General features: G+C 41.9%; 1 protein-coding gene across 1 annotated transcript; it reads left to right on the forward strand.

The window, feature by feature from the left end:
* Positions 1 to 24,930, forward strand: aspm (assembly factor for spindle microtubules). The gene is made up of 26 exons (XM_067596164.1): positions 1 to 485; positions 796 to 939; positions 1,226 to 2,771; positions 3,487 to 3,582; positions 3,787 to 3,888; positions 3,989 to 4,135; positions 4,342 to 4,578; positions 4,683 to 4,750; positions 4,833 to 4,974; positions 5,249 to 5,379; positions 6,082 to 6,257; positions 7,715 to 7,860; positions 8,102 to 8,187; positions 8,287 to 8,499; positions 9,982 to 10,186; positions 10,840 to 10,988; positions 11,980 to 12,108; positions 12,827 to 13,021; positions 13,373 to 17,995; positions 18,255 to 18,404; positions 18,508 to 18,699; positions 19,218 to 19,410; positions 20,271 to 20,425; positions 24,068 to 24,244; positions 24,410 to 24,582; positions 24,691 to 24,930. The coding sequence occupies exons 1-26, from the start codon at positions 210 to 212 to the stop codon at positions 24,791 to 24,793; spliced, it is 9,954 nt and encodes a 3,317-aa protein (XP_067452265.1). The 5' UTR covers positions 1 to 209; the 3' UTR covers positions 24,794 to 24,930.
* The last annotated feature ends 368 nt before the right edge of the window (positions 24,931 to 25,298 follow it).

The raw sequence follows: 25,298 nt of genomic DNA on the forward strand, positions 1-25,298 counted from the left end.
GCCGGATTTCAAACTAGATAGATCTCCTTTCAGTGTGTTGTTGGAGGAAGCGTGTTTTAACGTTTGCTAGTTGCGTATTAACTATTATCGAGCAGTCAACATTGACGTTAGCAGTAGTGCTTATGGTCGGTTAGTTACTATCGCGTTTTAAAAAACAAACTACGGAACATGTAGCTATCTATTTAGCTTCATTAAATAGTTAATTTAAAATGTCCGAAACGGCAACTTCAACACAGAGAGGATTTCTGGACTTCAGTCCGACAAGAAAGGACGTCGCAAACAAGGAAAATGATATTCCTGTTTTGAGTTTGATCCAGTTTTCAAAGGCTCCTTTTCTAACATTTGGAACAGTGAAGTTGGGCACCTCAAAGGCGGCTGTTCTGCGGATTGAAAACCCCACAGAGGACGCAGAAGCGGAGGTTACTGTTGAAAAGATCCCATCTGGTAAAGGCTTTTCTGTGGACTACAACACGTTCACAATTCAGGTAGGTTGTTTGTAGATAACACCTCTCCAACCACGGGACACTATTCATGTAATTCATAGAAAAGAGTGAACCAAATTTACAGTGTTCGTTATAAATGACTGAACCTAAACAGCCGTGCAGCAGCTGCAGCAGGATGAAGCATGCTGCTGCCACCCTCAGAAGCATCAGTGATGTGCTATAATCCTAATATTTCCATACTGGATAAATTTATGGTCCCATAAACCTTTGGTGAATTTTGTTTTGTCCTCATTGCATCCCTTGTAAGACTTTGCATTTGGTTTATATTTTGCCTCGTGCTGTGTGTTTGCAGCCTGAGGGGTCATTCAACCTGACAGTAACCTGGACTCCAACAGAAGAGGGTGGCATTAGAGAGCTCATCATCTTCAATGCTAATGGGGTCCTCAAGCACCAGGCTGTTTTGCTCGGGAGAGCAGAAGCACCCAAAAAGAAAAAGGTAAATGTCTTCATTCAGCTGGTACACAGAGACGATCAGCAGCTACAGTTGTATTCAAATACTGTAGATGAAGAAGTCATTTTTTTTGAGTCAGGCTTCGACTGATTGGTATTTAGCTTTATACATAACTGTTTTTTTTATGTCATTGCTTTGTGGCTGTAGAAAAAATACAGAAAAACAATCTAAGTTGTAGAAAAACATATCAGGTAACTTAAACGACCTGTTTTGCCTTGCGCTGATGTCAAAGTTATACTGCTGCTTATGGAAATATTTTCTTGTGTTTCAGAAGAGCTTATGGGACTCAATCAAAAACAAAAGGGAGGGTGAAAAAGTAGGTGTGCCCAGGAGAAAGAAAGCAGAGCCTGCCCTGAAGATGGCAGCCAATAAAACCTTCCAAGTGTCCCGAAAGCCTCTGTACAAAAGCGACAGACCCCGCAGCCCGCTTACCTCACTGAACGAGGGCAAAGCTGTCAGAGAGAGGTCCCTCTCCAAACAAAGTCCCACCGACAATCACCCTCGGAAATCAGAGGAGCAAAAGGCTTTAAATCTCATTCACAGGCAACGGTCTCTGACGTTGTCCGACCAGGAGAATATCCACCACGCTCAGAAGAACTCTCCTCTCGTTGTACTCGTCCCCACCACAAAGGTGACGGATCCCGGTCTGTTGTCTGCTAGCCCAGATGCTTTGGCAGGAAAACCTGAAAACAAAGATCTTGCCAAAATGCTTAACAGGACGTTGTCACCTATCGGGACACCAGAGAGGTTTAAGAAGCTCATGCCTCGTATTCAGTCAGTTGAAAGCCCAGTTCCTGTAAAGTCTGATGCTGATACGGACAGTCTGTTACCTAGTAGTCCAGTTTTATCTTTGAAAGATGCACTGGCCCTCATTGACTCTGATCTGAGCCATATTAACACCAGTCCTCGAGACATTAATTCCAGTTGTGACTTTTCAGATTCACTGGAATCTAAAAGTGGGAGTCACGGCTGCGAACCAGACATAAATGTCCTCAAAGTGTTACCTGACACCCCAGAGGTGTCTGAGTCCAATGAGCCAAGACTTACTTTCTTTGTCAGCAAAAAGGTTGTTGTGAGTGAGGTGGTTGTTTCAGAGGCAGAGTCTGATAAGGCTATGGAAAGAGTCAAAAAGACATCTTTTACTTCTGCCACAGTGACCAAGAGCAAAGCACCAGTAGAGGAAAACAGCTCAAGTGGAAGGAAAATAAAGAAGTCAAGGCGAAGGCTCTTAGAGAAAACACTTGATGTGTCTGACGGCAGCAGTCAGTACGAGTCTGGACCAGGCACTCCATGCCTTCCTGTTATAGACCCGGACACAGGAACCAACAGATGGCAAAACTCTGAGGAAGACAGCTCACAGTGTGACGACAAGGTTCAAGCCCGGGAGTTTATCTCCTCCAGCCCGAAGGCGAGGGTCGATTGTTCGCCTGCTCCCATCACCTTCCCTGTCACCTCCCCTCCATCAATGGCTCCTTCTCGCTTCAGTTTCTCAGTGGCTTCCCCTCCTCCTGCAGTCCTCGCTCCCATCACGTTTACAGTGACCTCTCCGTCGCCCTCGAGCCTATCTTCCCCAACAGCTATCCCGCCCCAGCTCATATCGGCACCTCCGTCTGTTCAGGACTCGTTCCCCATTCACGTGGCGGCGAAGAGCAAGAAGAGAAAGAGCGAAGAGTATTTGAAAAGTGACGGGAAGATCGAGGACGGTGGGAAAACCGAGCGAGTTAAAAGAACCAGAGTGGTAGCTGTTAAAAGTGAGCAAACCAGATCAGCGCAAGAGAGGAGGAGTACATCACAGAGGCAGCAGCCGAGAGCAGCAGGTGGGCAGATGGGAAGTTGATTTTTTTGTGACAATAAGCGTTTAAGCATCAACCTTCCTGCAGTGGACAGACATACAAACTGTTTATGTACTTAATTCAAGTTAAATGATGATAAAAACAGCACACTAATCAAATCATTTGCCTCTCTATAAGCTATGCTAATGGTCATTTTATCATTCTCTTTAAATCTGATCTATCTATAATATCAGATGACCTGATTTGATATAACGTTTGAGTAAAAAACTGTAGCACTTTGTTATGAAATTTCAAAAAAGTATTGGCATTAAGTTTTCTCTATTACTCTATTATTGTGCTGCTTTGCAGCTTCACAACACAAAGTTTTTGAGTATAGAGCATTTTAAAAGTTCAGTCCATGGAAAACAGGAATATTCATGGCATTTTAATATTTAATTTAAATTTAAATTTGATTAATTAGTCTTTAGCCCGTTTAGGCTTGTGTCAAGTTCAGATTAGTGCCAATATTACTATATTTAGATACCTGTAAATACTTGTTTTCTTAATATGTATGTCTTAACTGATAGTTTTCAGATTGGCCTGTTGGATATTGGATAATGGAAATTGTTGCACAGTTTCCTCATTAATAACATTCTTGACTTTTAGTTTCAATATTGTATGTATGTTTTTTTTTCCTTGTTTCTGGACCACCTGTATTAAACTAAATTGTTTTTTTGTTTGTTTGTTTTTTTTTCCCCAGGCTCAGTGCGCTCAGTGACATCATCATCTTTAAAGACTGCGAGGTCTGCAGTCGCTGCTCAGGCAAAGCAGCCAAGCTCCAAACTCACCTCACGAGGTAAAAGATCATGTAAATTCATCAAAAATCTAAACATAGAATATCTCTCAATTAAGAATCTGCTGCTAGTCTTGAAGTGTAGGCGTGTCAGCCAGCAGTCAGTGATTCAGCTCTTACCAAAAGCCAGACGGCAGGTCATCAGGCGTTTTTACAGTGGAACTAACAAGTAATTATGTTACCAACATTTTTCTGTTGTTTTTATAGGCGCCCAGTCTCTGAAGTCAGTCGGCATACCATCTGTGAAGATGGCAAAAGTCGTCGCTGTAGCGCAGTCAAAGCTGAGCTTCATTAAGCCTGCGCACACAGGTATTTCATCAACACGACGGAGAGTGCTGTCGTAGTGTGTCGTAAGCCTTCTTTTTTTGTTTACCATTTTGTTTCCTGCAACTGCCTTTCTCTCTTCCAGCCATACCAAGACACCCGATGCCGTTTGCCGCCAAGAACATGTTCTATGACGAGAGATGGATTGAGAAGCAGGAGAGAGGATTCACATGGTGGATCAACTACGTCCTCACTCCAGATGACTTTAAAGTCAACACTGAAGTCACGAAAGGTAACATCTGGTCAGACATTCAGAGAGTTTTGTAGTCTTTGTTTTAATAAAATGTAAAAAATGATCACGCTCTCACAGTTCACAACTTAAACCCAGTAATTATTCCAGTGGAATCTTTATTTATCTAAACCCTCGTGTTTACAGGGGACTTCATAAACCTGTAAAACTAAACTTGTGCCTTCTTTTTTTTTTGTTTGTTTGTTTAGTGAATGCCGTGTCCCTCGCCATGGGAGGTGACAAGTTCAACGTGCCCAAAGCGCCGACCAAAGAGGAGATGTCTTTCAGCACCTACACGGCCCGACGGAAGCTAAACCGCCTCCGTCGTTCCGCCTGCCAGCTGTTCACCTCCGAGGCCATGGTCAAGGCCATTCAGAGGCTGGAAATCGAAGTGGAAGCCAAGAGGCTGCTCATCCGAAAAGACCGCCATCTTTGGAAGGACATAGGTAAAAGTTTTAAAATTTCTGTGTTTTTGTATGTTCTGAAATCTCTATCAATCCCATAAATAAGCTACAAGTAACATTTCCTTGTGTTTTTTATCGTCTTTCAGGTGAACGCCAAAAAGTCCTCAACTGGCTTCTTTCATACAATCCGCTGTGGCTACGGATCGGGCTTGAGGTATCCCTATACACGCTTTACCTCTTGCTTATCTGTCTAAATAATGTTGCTAGTGTCTTAACCGACGACGCTCCGTTCTCAGACGATCTACGGGGAGTTGATCTCGCTGGAGAGCAACGGCGACGCCTTCGGTCTGGCTATGTTCGTCCTCCAGCGGCTGCTGTGGAACCCAGACATCGCCGCTGAGTTCAGACACTCCAAAGTGCCTCACCTTTACAAAGACGGTAATTTTATCAGTTCAAGTGTCATTGGGTCGTCTGTACTGTCAGAGTCAGACTTAAGAGACAAGTTAGGTATCAAAAAGCGTATAAATACTTATAAACATTATACGATGATACACAAAGAAGGAGACATATGTGCTTTTCTTAGGTATTCTTAAGTTATGCTGTTATATGCCACTGTGTGCATTTTCAGTCATGGAAAATGCTGCACTGATGGATGTTTTATGTGCAGAGCTTGGGGGGTTGGAACCTGTGTTAACATGTCTCTCCCGGTTAGGCCACGAGGAGGCGCTGTCCCGCTTTACTCTGAAGAAGCTGCTGCTGCTGGTGTGTTTCTTAGACAAGGCCAAAGAGTCTCGACTGATTGAGCACGACCCCTGTCTGTTCTGCATGGACGCAGAGTTCAAGGTAGGCCGAGTCCTCTGTCGCCGTCGTCATTGTTGTCAACAACAGACATTAAATCCATTAAAAAAAAACAAACATTTAATCACCATCTCATTAAAGACTAAAGGTACAAACCATGTCAGATAAAGCTTAAACTTGGAAAAAGGACGACACACTTTACCTACACTGCTGTAGAAACGTCTGTGCACTGTTAATTTATTTATTTATTTTTTTTCACTGCCTGAGGTCTGGTTGTCATTTAACAATTAAGATATAAAAGAGACGCGCTTTCCATCAGGGCTCGTCTGCTCCGCGTCAACTGAAGCTGAAAGCAGAACAGAACAGAAGGCGAATCTGATCATTCAGTCTGGCGGAGTGTAATGATGCATCAGGAGAGTCGCACACTTTTAACTTGTATAGATGACTGTGCGGTACCTCTGTTAGTACAATATGGCCGTGACCTGCTACACATGGCTTTCTTGTTTCAGGTTAATATCCTTTTTTGTGTTTGATTGTAATAATTTTGCCTTTTTTTGGCAATAAAGGTGGTAACACAGCCTAAACTAGGAGAAAAACACAAGTATGTATGTTGTATCTGAGAGGAAAGTGGACTGTCCTCATGTTTTCTGAATTTTAATCTATATCACACCACAATGTTTTCTCCCATTAGATCTTTTTAGGTTGCATCAATCTCTGACATGCTGTCTATTTTTTTTTTTTTGACAGACGAGTAAAGACCTGCTCCTGGCCTTCTCCAGGGACTTCCTGAGCGGGGAGGGGATCCTCCCCCGGCACCTCGGTTACCTCGGGTTACCCGTCTCTCACGTTCAGAAGCCCCTGGACGAGTTCAACTTCGCCGTGAAGAATTTGGCGGTTGACTTGAAATGCGGGATTCGTCTAGTGTGAGTGAGATGTAACAGATTTTAATGTGATGCTCTGATCCGAGTCGGGGATATTCGCTTTCCGTAGAGGTCAGGCTCATCTGCACGGCTGTATCCATGCAGCTGGGAGGGATTCGGGGCACTTTCAGATGGGGGATTTCCTCTCTTGGCCTCCTTCTCACTGACTGACGGTCTGTCCAACTGCCCTGCTGTTGTGTGTTATTGCACTCTGATCAAAGTTCATCCTCATGCAGTAGATTTTTGTGTGTATTTCTTTTAATGCACAGGACTACAGGTTGAAAAATGTATTAAAGTACATCTTCTCCTGTGATTAGAATTTATTTTAGACTAGTCTTCTTCTTCATGGGTCTTTCCACAGCTCTGTAGGAGGATGAGCAGCGATTAAAGCGAGGATGACACGGTGAACTCGTCAGGAAAAGGGCAGAGTTAAGGGTCAGACATACTGTAAATCAGTGTTTATACTAAATTGGTCGTCTGCATGCACAGGTGCTTCATGGCAGATTTAGTTGTACAGGATATTTGCATCATTATTTATTATTTATTTAGGTATTTCACTGGACTAGCAATCTGGATATTTCATCTGCATTCAGTTGAATTCAACTGAATTACCAGAAAATCTATTGTATCACGATTATATATATTTACATTGTGACATAAACATAGTTTCAAACTAGGGTTGCAACTAACGATTGTTTTCATTGTTGATTAATCCTCAGATTATTCTCTTGATGAATCGTTTTGTCATGTAATTTCTTAAAGCTCAAGGCAACATCTTCAAATGTTCTTATTTTGTCTGAACAACAGTCTAAAATCTAAAGATATTCAGGTCACCGTCATGCATGACACTCATTCAAATAGCTGCAAATGCTGAATTTTTGGCATTTTTGCTTAAAAATTACAAAATAAATTATTCAATGATCAAAATAGTTGCCGATCGATTGACTAATTGTTGCAGCTCTACTTCAGAGGGAGGCAGGGAAGTATCTGCATGCACAGAGAAAACTAATAAGTTTAATGATCGATACGGAACGGCTTCATTACAATCAAAGCTGAGACACCAACAGAGTTTGTCCACCCAGAAACATGGAGGAATTCAATATTATAGGATATTTTCAGATAAATATATTGACATGATGCTACTATTCTGTATCAAAAGGTAAAATATATATTTTTCTTTTTTACAAACTTGTTTCCTTAAATATAAAATCAAAAACATTTCACAGGATTTCAAAGAGTAAAAGCTCCTGATCAAGACCTGTCTAGTTGTCTGTAATGAGTCTAGATAATGATTATCTTAAGCCGCCAGAGTCCATTGATCCAACATGGAAGCTGCCATGTTGATTAACAGCTAATCCCTGCAGAGTGGAGTGATAAAGCAGTAAACACGGCACACCAAAGTGTCCAAAGATTCTTACAGATCATCAGTGTAAAATAATTGTTTTTTTTTTGTCTTATAGGCGTGTGATGGAGCTCCTCGTCCAGGAGTGGAGTTTGTCAGAGAAGCTCCGTCTGCCGGCCATCAGCCGCCTGCAGAAAGTCCACAACGTCGACATCGCTTTGAAAGTGCTCAAAAGCAAAGGGGTCGACCTCAAGGATGAACACGGTAGTTACGATTTCTCTGCCGAGCAAAAAAAGCAAAAACGGGGAGAAGAACGTTCCGCTCTCCACAAAATGAGATTGGATTTTTTTTGTTTTGTCAGTTCCTGTAATTTCTTGTTTAACTCCCTGCAGCATTCATCATCATTTTCAGTCAATTTTCAGTATTATATAAAACAGAAAAGTAGCAAATTGATAAATAACTTAAACACTCTTAAGATATTTAAGCATTGTATCCTCGTTTTCAGGCTCCGTCATCGATTCCAGAGACATTGTGGACGGACACAGAGAGAAGACATTGAGCCTCCTGTGGAAAATCATTTTCGCTTTTCACGTGTGTATCTGACTTTTGTTTTCATTTGTCGTTCACAACAGTCCAACCGTTTGAAATATTTAAAAAACTTTATACACATTTATCAAATTCTCCGTTAAGGTGGAGGTGATTTTGGACGAGGATCAGCTGAGGGAGGAAATCGGCTTCCTGAAGAGAACCCTGCGGACCAAACGCAGGCTGGCGTTCCTGAGGGCCGATCGGGGGCTTCAGCCCAGTCCTGTAAAGACCAGGGCGCCGTACGAGAACAGCAGCACTAAGATCACCCTGCTCATGAACTGGGTCCGTGCTGTGTGTGACTTCTATAATCTCAAGGTGAGCTGGCCAAAAAAAAAAAAAAACATCCTGTCATGTTTGAAGTTGAAGTTGCATTTTTTTCTTCTTCTAAGGCTGGAAGCAGTGTTGCTTTGAACCTCAGTTTGTCATGTGATGCATTATTGAACAGTTATTGTGTTGTAGCTGCTGCTCTCTGTCCTCACAGTCCTCTCTGCTTCTCCTGAAAACATTCCTACGAGTTTCTACCAAAGCGGCTGGTTTTAAATAGCCTGTAAAGAAACTGCACCAGAGTCTGTATGAGGCCCAGTTAACTTGCCTTAACATCTTTAAATCAGATATAATCAATATTTTGTATTAATATTGGATCACATTAAAGGGACAAACCCACTACAATAATAATAGTGATAATTATAACCCAACTCTGCTGCATTTTAGTGTCTTTCAGTTAATTCTCTTGGTTCACTGCTCTCATCGGTGTTGTTTTCAGCAACAGGAAGCAGCTGCTGGTTGTGCTAGTTAGCGTATAGCTGATGAACATAATGGCGTCTTTAGCAGCTAAAGAGACAGATGTTTCCCTCAGGAGTTGGCAGATACCAACAACGATGCTCCACAGAGAGAGAATGTTGAACTTAAAGTCGCAAGGTGGCCAAAAACTCAACTCTACATTAAAGAGGACCTATTATGCTCATTTCTAGCTCTATGTTTTTATTGTGGGACTCCACTAGAGCAGCTTTACATGATGCACACAGCTGACTTCCGGCTGCTCAGCATGCTACGTGAATAAACCTTGAAACAAACTATTGTAGTAGGATTTCACTTCTTCACTTCGGTGTGTACTCAAAACGCCAACTTCTCAAATACGTCCGTACATGTTTGAGCCGGGATCTGATCCGAAATATGCGAGTGAACAACGCAGGCTAGAAGCAGCGACATTACAATTACAGCAGCTGGATGTGGTTGTTCACAGCTTGGGAGATTTCAAACCTTTAAAAACAACATGGGTCTAACATCATATTGATAGTTAGAATAACAGTAAAGTTTTGGATGTGACATAGAGGATGCTGTGCAGGTTAGCAGGGCCTCTGTACGGACGCTGGTGTAGTATCTACTGTATATGGGGTTATAAGGTTGAAATAACTTTGAATGTCAGTGCAGATTAAGACATTTTTCTTGCCGTCTGTCTACCTGTCTGCCTGTTCCCTCTCGATTCGCTTTGCAGACAGTGTCTTTTTTAAAAGTAGCCCACGTTCATGTCTTATCAGACGGAGCAGTCGGAAGGAATTATCTCTGAGTTGGAAACCTTTTTTAGTCGTTAAATTCCTACTACCTCCTCCCTCATATTAAACACCACCCTTTTCATAAGTCTGTGATTGGTCAGTTACCACTAAGAGCAGATATGAGATATTTCTTCTCTGATCTATTCACTGTAAAATCTTAACAAGATGAATTGTAACATTTGACCTCTATTTATAAATGGCACAATAAATTTGCATAACCCTAAATCACTGTCTGTCTGTGCAGGTGGAGAACTTCACCGTGACGTTCTCGGATGGCCGCGTCCTCTGCTACTTAATCCACCACTACCATCCCAGTCTCCTGCCAGAGGAGGCCGTCAGTCACAGCACCACTCAGACCGTCGAGTGCTCGTCAAGGGGTCGCCTGGAGCTCGACTGCTCGGCCAGCGACTCCGACAACTCCTTCGATTCCTCGCCGACGGGCCTGAACGGTACGTTTCAGCTGCGTCTTCAGTGCGTTTGACTGTTTGGATGCACAAGTGGGTTTTTATACATCGGAGCTGACACAGTTCATGGGTTTTATGGTGTATTAGAGTGGGGAAGACTGGGAATTTGATAAGACCTCTGAGGTATTCAGGGAAAAAGCTACAAATTCTGACACTCTACAGAAATAAACATCATTGTCCATGTTTTATACAGTCATTATATTAGTTAGTGTGTTTTTTTGACGGTTTTATACACAGAAAACCCACCTGTTGACCAACTTAGACTGTTTATTGGAGACAAACATTAATGAGGAAGGAAGAGAGTCATGGAAGTACACTGCCATAGCTTTGGAAAGTCACAGAAAAGTCAAAGAATTTCACCTCAGAGCCAAAGGTTCAACTCAAATGCAAAATGTATCGCACCACAGCATAACTTTGCCCTTTTCCCAGGCAAAAAGTCCATTATTATTCTTAATTATAGTGACTTAAGTTAAGAAAAAAAGTGAATGGCTGTGTGTCATGGCTCAGAAGTTAAATGTATGCAGTTAAACTTTTATGTTTGCCAAGAAACATCTTGAATTGACTGTTTTTTTAACAAGACACCAGTTATAAAGACACCGGAGAGACTGACTTCTAATATTTGCTCTTTTTATGAACAGGCCCGGTTTCTCCCTCGGTGGAATTTAAAGAGCTCCTGGAAAATGAGAAAAACAACTTCAGACTGGTGAACACTGCCGTGGCTTTCCTGGGCGGGGTTCCTGCCATGATCAACCCCGAGGACATGTCCAACACCATCCCCAATGAGAAGGTGAGACCGGACAGGTGTTCTTGACCCTCTGCAGCAACATGCATCTGTAGAAAGATGCTGAATATTCTGAGTCAAAATCGTTGTTCTATAATTTATCAGTGGAGCAACGAGTATGGATCGAACTGTCTAAAGTTACAGATTGGTGCAACCTTGAAGTTAAATGACCCATGTCTCCTCACTCTGGATCATTTTTTTGAGAGATGGTCTTCTAATGCAATTTCCTATCTAATGTATGATCAGCAATTCTTTCAAAGATTCACAATGAGCCAAGTTGAAACTTGCAACTACTTGCCAGTTTAAACCTATGCGACTAGATGAGACGGTGTATCGTCTCCATAGCAGCAACGCTCTTTACTTCTGTTCTAACTGACGGCTTTTCAGGCTTTTGTAGTTGGATATAATTTGTAGCGCCTTTTTAATATATGAATGAGGGTAGTGATACTGTAGCAGGTGAGTAACTTGCTATATTTCTAGTATTGATGAAACGGTGAAAACATGGCGAAAAATGAGAGAGTGCCATTTCAATCGGCTGACAGTTTGCTGACTTGACCAGCTGACTTCGCTACAAGCTGATTGGCTGCTGAAACAGGTGACGTGCCTTACGTTCTAAAACCAGCCGCCGGTGACTTGACGAGCTGAGTCGCAAGCGACACCATCAGCCGGCTGTGAATCTTTGGTCTGAACCGGGCTTTACATACAGGCAAATTCTAAGATTTTATCTTAAAGCAAATCATGTCTTCACAGCGCAGCATCAACTGGTATTAATTAAAAATTCAATTTTTAGACCAGGTGTAGTCAAATTTATGTAAAATCTTTCTCTCCCAATGTAATAATTCCACTTAATAAATGGAGAAAAAAAAATTAACATCCACAGTGACTCAAAAAATATGTACAAACCTCCCCCAAAGATGTCTAAAAAAAAAAAAAAAAAAAAAAAGGGTTTCAAGATGGAATCAAATACTTCAACCATGTTTTTTTTTTTCCTCCTCAGGTTGTGATGTCTTACCTGTCCTTCCTGTGCACTCGTCTTCTGGACCTGCGTAACGAAACCAGAGCAGCTCGGGTCATACAAGGAGCCTGGAGGAAATACAGACTGAAGAAAGACCTGCAGCTCTACAAGGTTGGTTCCATGTTTCGGTACAACTGCAAAGTGATTTTTAGTTTAATTTAATAGATCTATTTTATTTATTTTGTGTGCGGTGGACATTGAGCAGCAGATTCAGTGTTACAGTGTACAGCGACTCTAAAATCCATGCTTTATTTTCTATTTTTAATTGTGTTTTTTTTTTGTTTTGTTGTTTGCAGACCATGTTCCTGTTACAATAAAAAGTAAAGGTCATAGTTGCACTCTTGTTTCCATGTGGACATGTAATTTTAAATAAGTTCTGTCACTCTGCGCTGTTATATTGAACTAAATAAAATATTTGAATAAAAAGACCCTAAACCCATAAATTAATGCTTTACATGGTTTGTGTTGTCATTTTCTTGTATTTAATGACCTCATTACAACTGAACTTTAGTAAGCTGAGCTGTGTTTTATTTGTGTGATACAGTCGTTAGTCATTGTAATTTATTTAAGTCATTAAAAAGGTCAATTAGGAGCATAAACCTGAAAATGAATCTGTCTCATTTTTATTAAAATAGAAGCGGAATCTTCTCATTTGATTATTGTTTTTGCACAAATTTTCACATTGGTTTAATATGATGGAATTTTAGAAAAGGTTACTAAAAAACTTAGTAACCTTAATAATTTGTTGAAAGCCTGGCATAGAAGGGAATTAACGTACCTATTGCATTTATAACTTTTCTTGATATTTTTTTTTTTTGTTTGGACACAGGAGAGAAACGCGGCTGCTTTGAAAATCCAGCTAGTTGTGCGGAGTTTCCTCCAGAGGCGCAGAGCTAAGAAGCAGAACCGAGCCGCCGTTATCATCCAGTCGCTCTGGAGGGGTCACGCCTCTCGCAAAAGACTGAGGCTAGTAAAAGAGGCTCAGATCCGGGCTCTGCAGGATGAAGCGGCAACTGTCATCCAGGTAGGTGTATGTGTGTTACTTATGTGTGGATGCAAAAAGGCTGTTAAGAAAGTGATTTATTGACTAGGTATCTAGAATTGATTGAATATAAAAACAGATGTCATAGTAGGTGTAAAAAGGTAAGATCACTTCTCAGTATTCTCATGTGTTGATGGTTTTTACTTGTTGATCTCATTAGTTTGTCTTACTGTAGTGATCCCAGTTAGAAAGGAGCCAACAACACATTGACAACATTTCTCAGTGTTACCTTTTTTTTTGTTTGTTTTTACAGCAAGGATACTTGCTGCTTAATAAAGCTGGCTTGTGAAATTGTTTTTTTTTCAATAGCTGGTTCTTATCTTGTCCATGCAGGCTCAGTGGAGAATGTTTTCAACCATTAGGGCTTACCAGCGCCTCAGATACTACGCTATTGTTGTCCAAGCACAATGGCGAATGAGGAGAGCGGCCTCCGATTACGGAAGAATCCACCGGGCGGCGACAGTCATTCAGAAATACTCACGAGCACGGGCTCTTGCGAGAAGAGAGCGGGAGCGTTATCACTCCCTCAGAAGTGCGGCGGTGAAAATACAGAGAGGATTCAGAAGATGGAAAACTCAGAGAACCGAAAGAGAAAACCGCGCCGCAAAAGTGATACAAACGGTGTTTAGGAAATGGTATGAAGAAAAAAAGGCAGAAAAAACCGGTGCTGCTGTAAGGATTCAGTCTTGGTACAGAATGCAGAGGTGTCTCCATCAATACAGAAAGGTCAAGAGAAGCACCATGCTCATTCAAGCCCAATACAGAGGTTATGCCCAGAGGCGCTACTTTCAGATGTCGAAGCTACAGCACCACTCCGCTATCGTCATTCAGAGTGCCTTCAGAGGACATACTGTCAGGAAACAGGTGGCAAAGATGAAATGTGCCTCAGTCGTAATCCAGCGCTGGTTCAGGGCCTCTGTTAAAAGAGACATCGAAAGGCAAATGTTTGTGAGGATGAGATGTGCCGCCGTAACCGTACAGGCAGCGTATCGTGGGAAAGTGGCTCGAGAGTTGCTGAAAAAACAGCACAAGGCAGCGACAGTGATCCAGGCTACTTTTAGGAAGTACGCTGCCCATAGGCGCTACCTCGTCTTAAGAAAAGCTGCCACTGCGATACAGCAAAAGTATAGAGCCACACTTTTGGCTCATAAGGCAAAGAAGGAGTATGATGCTCTCAGGAATGCTGCACTCACTATACAAGCTAACTGGAGAGGGCGAGCTGACAGGAAGAGGATAGAAAAACACCACCGGTGTGCGACGCTGATACAGGCCTGCTACCGTCGACACAAGGCGCGAGCAGAGTACACGTCAAAGAAGGCAGCGGCTGTACTCGTACAGCGTCACTACAGAGCTTATGTGGCTGGAAAAGAGATGAGGAAATCATATCTGCAGAAGAGGGCAGCCTGTGTCACTCTCCAAGCTGGATTTAGAGGCATGAGAGTTAGAACAGAGCTGAAGAAAAAGCACCGAGCAGCGACTGTCATCCAGTCTTCAGTTAGGATGTTTTTAAGCAGGAAACGATATTTCTTACTTCAAAGTGCAGCGATTATCATCCAGAGTCGGTACAGAGCTCTTCAGCTCTGCAGGGCACAGCAACATGAGTACAGAGAGCTAAAGGAGACTGCTATAAAAATACAAGCAATTTACCGAGGATTTAGAGTAAGGGAAGACCTAAAAAAGAGGCACAACGCTGCCAGAACGATCCAAGCTCAGTTCAGGATGCACAGAATGCGTATGGCTTACCTTGCCACCAAGTGTGCTGCTATCATTATTCAAGAACGCTACAGGGCCAAGATGCTCAGGGATCAACAGATGCAGAGGTACAGAGCTATGAAATCTGCGGCTGTAGTCATCCAGGCAGCGTATCGTGGCCACAGGGCCAGGATGGAGGTCGCAGAGATGCACCGAGCTGCGACGGTGATTCAGAGAAGGTTTCTCACCATCCGAGATAGAAATCGATTCCTAGCCGTCAAGGCGGCCGCTTTGGTTTGTCAGCAGCGGTACAGAACAGTGACCCTGCTGAGAAAAGACCGTCTGGACTATCTGTCAAAGCGCAGGGCAGTCGTTTGTCTGCAGGCAGCCTACAGAGGATATGAAGTCAGAAAGCAGATGCGCATCAAACACAAAGCCGCCGTAACAATTCAGTCTCACTTCCGGAAGTACCGGCAGAGAACTTCCTACAAGAAGCTCCACTGGGCTGCCAATGTATTGCAAGCACGTTACAGAGCCAACAAGAAAATGAGAGAGGAGATGCTAGCTCTGACAGCCAAGAGAGACGCTGCTGTTGTCTTACAAGCTGCTTTCCGTGGAATGAAATCCAGATATATCATCAAACAAAGGCATCAGGCTGCCAGTGTTATACAGAGAGCTTACAGAGCCCACCGTGAGCGCAAGCTTTATCTTTCCTTAAAATCCTCCGTCCTCACCATTCAGCGGTGGTATCGGGCCACTGTAGCAGCAAAGGAGCAAAGAAAACGATACTTGCGTACGCGGCGTGCAGCCGTTATCCTGCAGGCTGTATATAGAGGGCAGCAGGTCAGGAAAGATGTTGCTCGTCACCATCAGGCTGCAACAGTTATCCAGTCTGTATTCAGAAAGCACAGAGAGGAAGTCAAATTCCAGGCCATGCGCTTGTCTGCCATCATCATCCAGAGATACTATCGGGCCTGTATACTTCAGAGACAGGAAAGGCAATACTTCCTAAAAGTCAGACATTCTGTTATTGTTCTTCAGGCAGCTTTAAAAGGTCACCGTGTGCGAAGGAACCTTGCTAAGATGCAAAGAGCAGCTACTGTCATTCAAGCAAACTTCAAGAGGCATAAGCAGCAGTCGGCCTTCAGGAGACAACGCTGGGCAGCCTGTGTCTTACAGCAGAGGTTCAGGGCTCAGAGACAGAGAAACCTTGAAATAAAAGATTATCAACGGCGCAGAAAAGCTGCCATCGTGTTACAGGCTGCATATCGTGGAATGAAATCAAGGCAGAACATCAAACAAAGTCACCGTGCCGCCAGTGTTATCCAGAGAGCTTTCAGGACACTCTGTAAACGCAAGCAGTATCTTAACATAAAATCCTCCATCCTCACCATTCAGCGGTGGTATCGGGCCACTGTGGCAGCAAAGGAACAAATGCAACAATACCAAAAAATGCGCAGCGCAGCCATCATCCTTCAGGCAGCATACAGAGGCCGGCAGGTCAGAAAGGAGATTGCTCGTTGGCATCAGGCTGCCACTGTGATCCAGTCTGTATTCAGAAAGCACAGAGAGGAAGTCAAATTCCACGCCATGCGCTTGTCTGCCATCATCATCCAGAGATACTATCGGGCCTGTATGCTTCAGAGACAGGAAAGGCAACATTTCCTAAAAGTCAGACACTCTGTTATTGTTCTTCAGGCAGCTTTCAGAGGTCATTGCGTGCGAAACAACATTGTCACGATGCAAAGAGCAGCTACTGTCATTCAAGCAAACTTCAAGAGGCATAAGCAGCAGTTAGCCTTCAGGAGACAACGCTGGGCAGCCTGTGTCTTACAGCAGAGGTTCAGAGCTCAGAGACTGAGAAACCTTGAAATAAAACATTATCAACAGCACAGAAAAGCTGCCATGGTGTTACAGGCTGCATATCGTGGAATGAAATCCAGACAAATAATCAAACAATATCACCATGCTGCCAGTGTTATCCAGAGAGCTTTCAGGACGCTCTGCGAACGCAAGCAGTATCTTACCATAAAATCCTCCGTCCTCACCATTCAGCGGCGGTATCGGGCCACTGTGGCAGCAAATGAACAAATGCAACAATACCAAAAAATGCGCAGCGCAGCCATCATCCTTCAGGCAGCATACAGAGGCCGGCAGGTCAGAAAGGAGATTGCTCGTTGGCATCAGGCCGCCACTGTGATCCAGTTTGTATTCAGAAAGCACAGAGAGGAAGTCAAACTCCACGCCATGCGCTTGTCTGCCATCATCATCCAGAGATACTATCGGGTCTGTATGCTTCAGAGACGGGAAAGAGAACACTTCCTTAAAGTGAAACATTCTGCCATCATTCTTCAGGCAGCTTTCAGAGGTCACAGTGTACGAAGCAATATCGCCAAAATGCAAAGAGCAGCTACTGTCATTCAAGCAAACTTCAAGAGGCATAAGCAGCAGTTAGCCTTCAGGAGACAACGCTGGGCAGCCTGTGTCTTACAGCAGAGGTTCAGAGCTCAAAGACAGAGAAACCTTGAGATTAAAAACTATCAAGAGGTCCGAAAGGCTGTCATTAACCTACAAGCTGCCTTCCGTGGAATGAAATTCAGACAGTCAGTCAAACAAAAGCATCAGGCTGCCGGTGTTATCCAGAGAGCTTTCAGAGCCCACTGTGAGCGCAAGCAGTATCTGACCTTGAAATCCTCCGTACTCACCATTCAGAGGAGGTACCGGGCAACTGTAGCAGCCAAAGCACAAAAGACACAATACTTGGAAATGCGCAGTGCAGCCATCATCCTTCAGGCAGCATACAGAGGCCGGCAGGTCAGAAAGGAGACGGCTCGTCGGTGTCAGGCTGCCACCGTGATCCAGTGTGTATTCAGAAAGCACAGAGAGGTAGTTAAATTCCAGGCTATGCGTCTGTCTGCCATCATCATCCAAAGATACTATCGGGCCTGTATGCTTCAGAGACACGAAAGAAACAGGTTCCTGAAAATGAAACGATCCACAGTTGTCCTTCAGGCTGCTTTTAGAGGCTGGTGTGTCAGGAGAGACATTAGTCGACAATGTCAAGCTGCTGTTTCGATCCAGTCATACTGGAGATGCTCAGTCCAAAGACGTATCTACCAGAGGAAGAGAGAGGCAGCTGTGAAGCTACAGCGCAGGGTCCGAGCTGTACAGCTTGGCAGGGCGGAGAGGAACAACTACACCCGAATAAAACAGGCCGCCATCACGCTTCAGTCTCACTGCAGAGACTGGATTGCTAGACGACAGGTAATGAGCTTTATGTTAAGTTCATAGTTCACTAGAGCATGCAGTACATTTATTAAGATAATAAAAGCATTCTTTATTTTAAAAACTTCATTCAATATATCAGAAAGTTGAATATTACTAGATGTAGGTAATCCATTACAATGATCATTACATTTGTTCTTGTCAAATTTGTGTTTAGGAGTGTTCATTCATTTGAATCTACCTTGTACTAAGTGGGATGAAATATGCAAAAAAAAGTGATTATTGTATTATGTTTCAGGTGCTTGAGGCAGCCAAAACAGCGAGGAGACTTCGTTTCACTGCTGCAGTCTTCCACCATCTCAGTGCCGTAAAGATCCAAAGAGCTCTGAGAGCCCACTGGGCCTTGGAGTCTGCTAAAAGACAGATCCATTCTGTCATCACCATACAGGTACGGTAGCAAAGAGCCCTGAATGCAAAAATTGTCAGTGAAGTTAAGTAGTCTGATGAATTTGAATAAAGTATAAAGTATGGTGTTTTTCTCCTTCGGATAGCGTTGGGTGCGAGTGAGGCTGCAGAGGAGACGCTACCTGGAGGACAGGAAGAAGGTGCTTATAGCCCAGAGAGCGGTCAAGCGCTGGTTAGCTCGTCGCCACAAGGCTGCGTCCGTCATCCAGCAGGCTGCCCGGAGATTCCTCCTCCTCAGGCGCCAAAAGAGGGTTCAGCGGGGCATTGTCAAAGCTCAGGTATTACAGTCAGTGGTGTGAACTTGGTTTTTAGCATCACAGATGAACTTCTTAATCTCTGATATTGATTAGGTAGAGCGCTGATCGAAGGAGACTTCTTGATCTTCATTTGGCCTCACAAAAATATTTTATCCAGTAGTTTGCTGTTGTATATTGTTTTAACAAAAGTTGTAGTTCAATATTCAATAAACTGTTTTTATAACCTTCAAACTAGGACATATGAGCACATGAGGGCAGTAAGACTCTTTGCCGAGTTGTTTTAGGGAAGCCAGAGCACATAACATATGATGATATTGGCGTATAACTACTTTAATTCTGCTGTTAATGTTGATTACTGTTATTGTCATAATTTATAGCAGCAAAATATTTGGTTTGAATGGATGTCAGTTAAAAGTCCAAGGTCAAGATTGATAGACCAGTTCTCCCCCTTGGCAAAGATTTTCAACATCCTATTCTCTTTTGATTATCAGCTAATTAGAACTAATTAATTATCTCTCATTTTCTCTCTCTCCCTCCAGGCTTTGTGGAGAGGTCACCGCTCCCGCCAGCTGACTGACAATCCCAAGATGGTAAAGTTGAGACACAACTTGCGTAAAGTCTCCGCCGGCGCCCGAGAGGAGGACAAACTGTGCAACAAGACTTCGTCTGCCCTGGACTACCTCCTCCGATACAAACACTTCTCCTACATTCTAGAGGCCCTAAAAAACCTGGGTAAGGCCTCACCGTTCAGTGATGAATTCCCACTACAACCAGTTTTCTTTTAGCCTCTGTGTAACTTTGGCCTTGATTGTATTCACAACCTTATTGATGAAGGACAGAAGAGTGTTTGTTCTCTTCCCCCCACGCACAGTTTTGCCATCAGTAAGCAAGTGTTGTGATATGACTACTAAGCAGTATTTTCACTTGCATTGCTCATTAACCGTCCAACCAGTTGAGTTTTACAGATGTTAACTACATTTCTGCACATCTGCTAGGCTAACTAAAGCCAGAATATGGACATCAAAGATTAGAATGAAACTTGGTTTGTGCTAATTTAGGACAATTAGCATAATTTTGTACTGTATGATGTTTAGGGATTTGGTCTGTTATGCTGTTGGAATTATTTAAAACATTTCATTGATTTTTATAATTTCAGTCTGGGTACACCAGACTGAAATGTAGCTTTACATATTAGTGTCTGTGCAGACCATCAACTCTACACACTGTTATTCTGACATCATCCTTAAAGTTCAGTATAAAATATAGGAAGTGAGGGAAGAAGAAGTTTCTCTTCTGTTTTTGGTTATGTGGTAATAGTTTGACCTCGACAAAATAAGTCTGCTGATTTCCTTCCACAACAAGATGATGAACATGTGTTCCCAAAATCAAATGTTCAATGTCAAATCCAATTAAGTGTATGTGCTTCATAGACAAAAATGTATTTTTGGTTTAATATACTTGATTCTAATTATGTTTGTGATGTGACATCCTCAGCTTTTTTTTTAGTACTGCAGCGTGTCCCCGATTCTAACAAAAGACCCTCTTTTTGTGTTTGTATATGTGTGTGTGCTATTATGTGTCTACATGAACAGAGACCGCCACCAGGTTGTCCCCAGAGTGCTGTGAGCGGCTGGTAGAGAGCGGAGCCACCGAAGTCATCTTCACACTCATCCGCTGCTGCAACAGGAGCGTCCCCTGCATGGATGTCATCACCTACTCCATTCAGATCCTCCTCAACCTCTCCAAGGTACCTGGACACCCTACAACTGGTCTGTTTTATGTGTCGTTGCCATACAAAGCAATCAGGTACTCATTCTCACCAGGGGTCGGATCGTATCACGGATTTAAGTCACAGATCGGATCATTTTTCGGATCAACAAAAAAAGCATGGAACTTTTGCCCATGGTCTTGAATGAAAACATCATTCAAGATGTCCAATGGTTAAATAAAATCTTAAAATTTATAAAATATTCAGTGCTCAATTGTTAAATGAAATTGCAATATGAAGCATGATACCTCCCTCCTTTTAAACATGGTAGTGAATGAAACAGCCTGTGTCATCAACATCATCAAAACTTAATGATGACTTATAAACATGAACACACGTCTTGTCCTGCAGCTTACTTTGTTGAACGAGCCACCAAACGAACATTCAGCAGGGAAAAGTGCACCGATAACGTCAGTTAGCAGCTATGTAGCTAATTAGCTGCTCAGCTACAGCACATTGAACAGCAGGTAAACATACCTGCAGATGTCACTACCGACCCGTTAGCTGCTGGTTTGGTCGTTACGCTTCAAAATCCCTGTTAGTGACACGCTATCTGTCCATGATTTGTACTTACAGCAGTTTGTTTACTTTGAATTTTGCAACTAATCCGCAGTTCACATGCGTGCCGAACCGTGGGGGGCGATCCATACGGATCACGGATCAACCACGATCCGTTGCACCACTAATTCTCACAGTGTAAAACATAGTATTAATGTAAAATATAGTGATTAGTTGACTCTATAAAAGGGTTTTCCTTTAACAGAAACATTACACTTCTCAATTGAAGGCAGGAAGTTATCTGTCCTTTTCTTACAGGTTAAGTTGTTTTAACAGTCTTCCTTCATGTGGCATCTAGCTTTAATAAAGAAAGTGTGAATGAGCACACAGTGAATGCAGGCAGTACAATCATTTATTTACTATCATATATTTTTGGTTTATTCATTAATGTAATTGTAAGACTTTTTAGGGCTTTCCGGCTGAGAGTGGATTAAACAGATTGATATCACTCAGCAGCTGCTTAGCTTAGCTTAGCATAAAGACCGGAAACTAGGATTGGCTGGCCTGACTTTGTCCAAAGGTAACAAAATATACCTAACAGCACCTATAAAGCTCACCAATTAATAAACTTCATCTCTGCTAGTGTTTCTTTCATCAGTACAGAAAACTAAGTGTAAAAATGATAAGCTATTTCTTGGCTGGACACAATGACTTCCTTTTTAATGTGTGGTTTTTAACTGGAGTTGTTGTAGGAAACAAAAGAGATATATATATATATATATATATATATATATATATAAATAATGTTAAATAGTGAGCTTTAGAGATGCTGGTAGGTGTATTTTGGACAGAGCCAGACCAGCTGTTTCCTCCTGCCTCCAGTCTTCATGCTAAGTTGAGCTAAGCTAAGCTAATCGCCTCCTGGCAGTAGGTTCATATTCAATGCACTGTGAATGGCATCGATGTTCTATTAATCGTTATGTTTGATGTAAAAACATATTTGAAAATTATTAACCAACAAAATATAAGTGCTATTACCAAAGTTTACTGCTTGTTAGCTCATACTGCAGAAATAGTAGTGATAATTCTGCTGAGTAAGAAGTTACCAACAGTTAATTTAGCCGAGGAAACACAGAAGTTCAGAGTGTTTCATCAACAGCTCATCTCACTTCCCTTCAAACTTTCATTTCCTTTTTATATCATCTTATTGACATTCAGACTCAGTTTCTCTTCTGCAAAACGAATTTCAGACTTAAGGCCAACATCCTCTTGTGTCTGTGTTTTTAGTTTAGTGGTTCCTCTTCCCACGGTTTAGCGTCCGTCACTGTGGACAATGCAGGAACATTCTGCAGAGTCTGCATTTTCATTCATAGGAAGACAAAAATGAGGAAAGCAAACTTTAAGAATTAAATGAGGAAAAACTGAATATTTCTGAAAGTTATTCAATCGTTTTGAAATGTCTTCATTTGCAAATACAGTGGCATCCCACTGTATATTGTTTAAGGTTTGTGCATGCTTAGTAGCACATCATTTATATTATCAAATTACAAAGTGGAAGATAACTGGATTTATAAAGTATCTATCATGCATCTTCTGCAAAGTTAATTTCACAACGAATCAGTACCTTGGATATAATAAATGTGAAGGTAAATGTTCTTTATCATCAGACACTTTTGGGTGTTACAGGCTTGTGTGTTCTAGACAATACCAAGTCTATAAAAGTTGAAAGTTTAGTTTATATTCTTATTTGCGTAAATGAGTGTTAAACTTGATAATTTCTGCTTGGTTTCAGTATATAAAAGATTCCCATCCATTTGCCCAGCATTATGGTTAAAATTGCAAAGTTGTAGCACACTTTGCTGATTTAAAACAAAACTTCAGGGACCTGATACTGCATCACCACCATCAGGTGCTTTTCCTGATAAAAGTTCAAACAGTTTTTTGTTGCAGACTTTTTTGTGAAATTTAATTCATTGGAAAGATTTTATAGGAATTGGAGGTGAAAAAAGGAGAAAATAAGAAAAGGAATACTAGCATGTTATATAAATAGCATAATCCCAGCAGATTACATTGGTTTAAACAGAGCCTTGCAGTTGTCAAAGCGTATTGTAATGAAATCACGCAATGAGAGGTGAAACTGGAGAGCAGTGAAGCAGAATGAGAGGAGATCAGACTGTAAGATGAGTCTGGTTCTCTAATAACAACTGAAGTGATGGGAGATGTAGTTTTTTTTTGCTTTTTTGTTCTCGTTTTCTCCAATGTCGGAATTCCCTAGTCCCGTTGCATGGATTTGGGCATTCCGTCATTTCATCACTGTTTGTTTTTTTATTGATTTTTCACATTGCTTTGTGGACTTTGCTCGACTTGACTTGCAAAATAATCAAATAATCAGGTTCACTGTGGAAAGAGCATGTTGGCTGTAGCTTCAGCTTTTACATCCAGGGGTTTTTTTTCTTTTGTTTGCTGTTGAAAGTAAAATAAAATAACCAGCAATCAAAGGATTTATGACCTCGACATTCTGTGTCAGAGACTAAGACTAAGGGTCAGTTAATGGTCAATCAGAACTGGTTCATATGACGTGTTGTCTGACCACGTTGAAAATCTAATGTGTTTATAGTTGTTCAGACAATTGTAGCGTTGCAGTCGGTTGTTCTCATGAAAAACGATAGAAATTGTTTTGTCAAGAATGGGAAAAATGGCAAATAAAAGCACAAAACAGAAATAACAGCTGAGGCTGATGGAAATGTAATTAGTTCAGCAGATATTTGGTCATAATCAATAGTATTGAAAACATTGAAATTTTGAGAAAGAACCACCATAGTCTCTAGGATTCATCTTCTGAGGACTTTTTCATGGAAAAACATCAGATGGTGGTTGAGATAATTCAATCTGGACCAAAGTGGCGGACCAACCAAGTGACAGACATCGCCACCCCTAGAGCCATGTCACTAGCATGACTGAAAATCACAAGTCATGCTTCCCGCATCTCCACAAGCTTTCTTTCTCCTTTGCATACTTTAATTATGTCTCAAATGTTTTTCCCTGTGCTTTGTCTAATTTTTTTTTTTAATCCCATGTTTTTGCTTTTCTCTCTCCTCCACTCACTCGTTTTCTCTCCCTTAGTACCACAAGACCATTGAGGCCGTGTATTCAGTGGAAAACTCCGTGGAGACACTGCTGGACCTGCTGCAGAGATACCGGGAGAAGGCAGGGGATAAAGTGGCAGAAAAGGGCGGCAGCATCTTCACCAAGGCTTGCTTCCTCCTGGCTCTCCTCTTGCAAGACAAACACCGAGCTGTGGTCCGTAGCTACCACAACATACAGACTTCTACTTATACAGAAATATATCTCTCCAATAATTTTAGATAATTAAAATGCCAATATCAAATCCATATTTTACAGGAAAGTTTTAGTTTTTAAAAATGTAAAGCAAACTTTTTTTTTTCCTTCCTTTTATTTTTTTAGGAGGTTATGAAGCTACCCAAGGTCTTGGATAGGATACGCAGCATTTACCGCCTCACTGCTCGCAAACACAAGATGGACGCGGAAAGAACCGTTATCAAACAGAAGATGAACGCGTCGATCAACGGGAGTTTCTACGTTCAAGCGACACCTCGTAAATCCCGTCCCGTGCCGAAGTATGTATTTGTATAATATGTGTTAGATACCGTGTCTGAGAGAGATTTACATACAGCGTGTGTTCGCAGTGGTGATTAACATCCCGTTTTTTTTTGTGTGTGTTTCAGATTTGCACCGGATTGGGTTCTCAGGAAGGACAAACTCAAAGACATCGTGGACCCTCTCAGGGCCATTCAAATGGTGGCAGAGACACTGTCCATTGCTTTGTAAATAGTCAAACTTTTTAAATCTTGATCCATCTCATCTTTTTTTTTTTTACATTTGAAAATATTGTTTTATGTACTGTTCTTCTATCAAAACATTTCCAAGTTTTACATGTACATATTAAAACAAATTTGTTTCATAAACGCGGGCCAGTTTTCATGTATCTTTTCCAAGTGTTTTCATACTTTGCCTTGGCTCAAAATGAGGCCGAACACGTGTTTATCACTATTATCATTACACAAGCAGAAAGAAGTGAGTTTAACCAATATTATATACAGGAGTCAAAAATTAAAGGTCAAATGTAGGTCAAATGAGCTCTTTAAAAGAGTCTACGGAATAAAACGTAACTGAAGAAACACTGATAAGTAGTAATAAGTGTACAAGATCCAATAATATCAGTCCTCTTGGACCATAAAATGATATAATGAGTCAATGTTGTTAATCTTTGTTGGTCTAATCCTTTTTTCTTTTATTATATTTGTCCTTGTCTTTTATATTTGTGGCTGATGTT

Source organism: Thunnus thynnus, chromosome 8 (assembly GCF_963924715.1).
Source record: "Thunnus thynnus chromosome 8, fThuThy2.1, whole genome shotgun sequence".
NCBI lineage: Eukaryota > Metazoa > Chordata > Actinopteri > Scombriformes > Scombridae > Thunnus > Thunnus thynnus.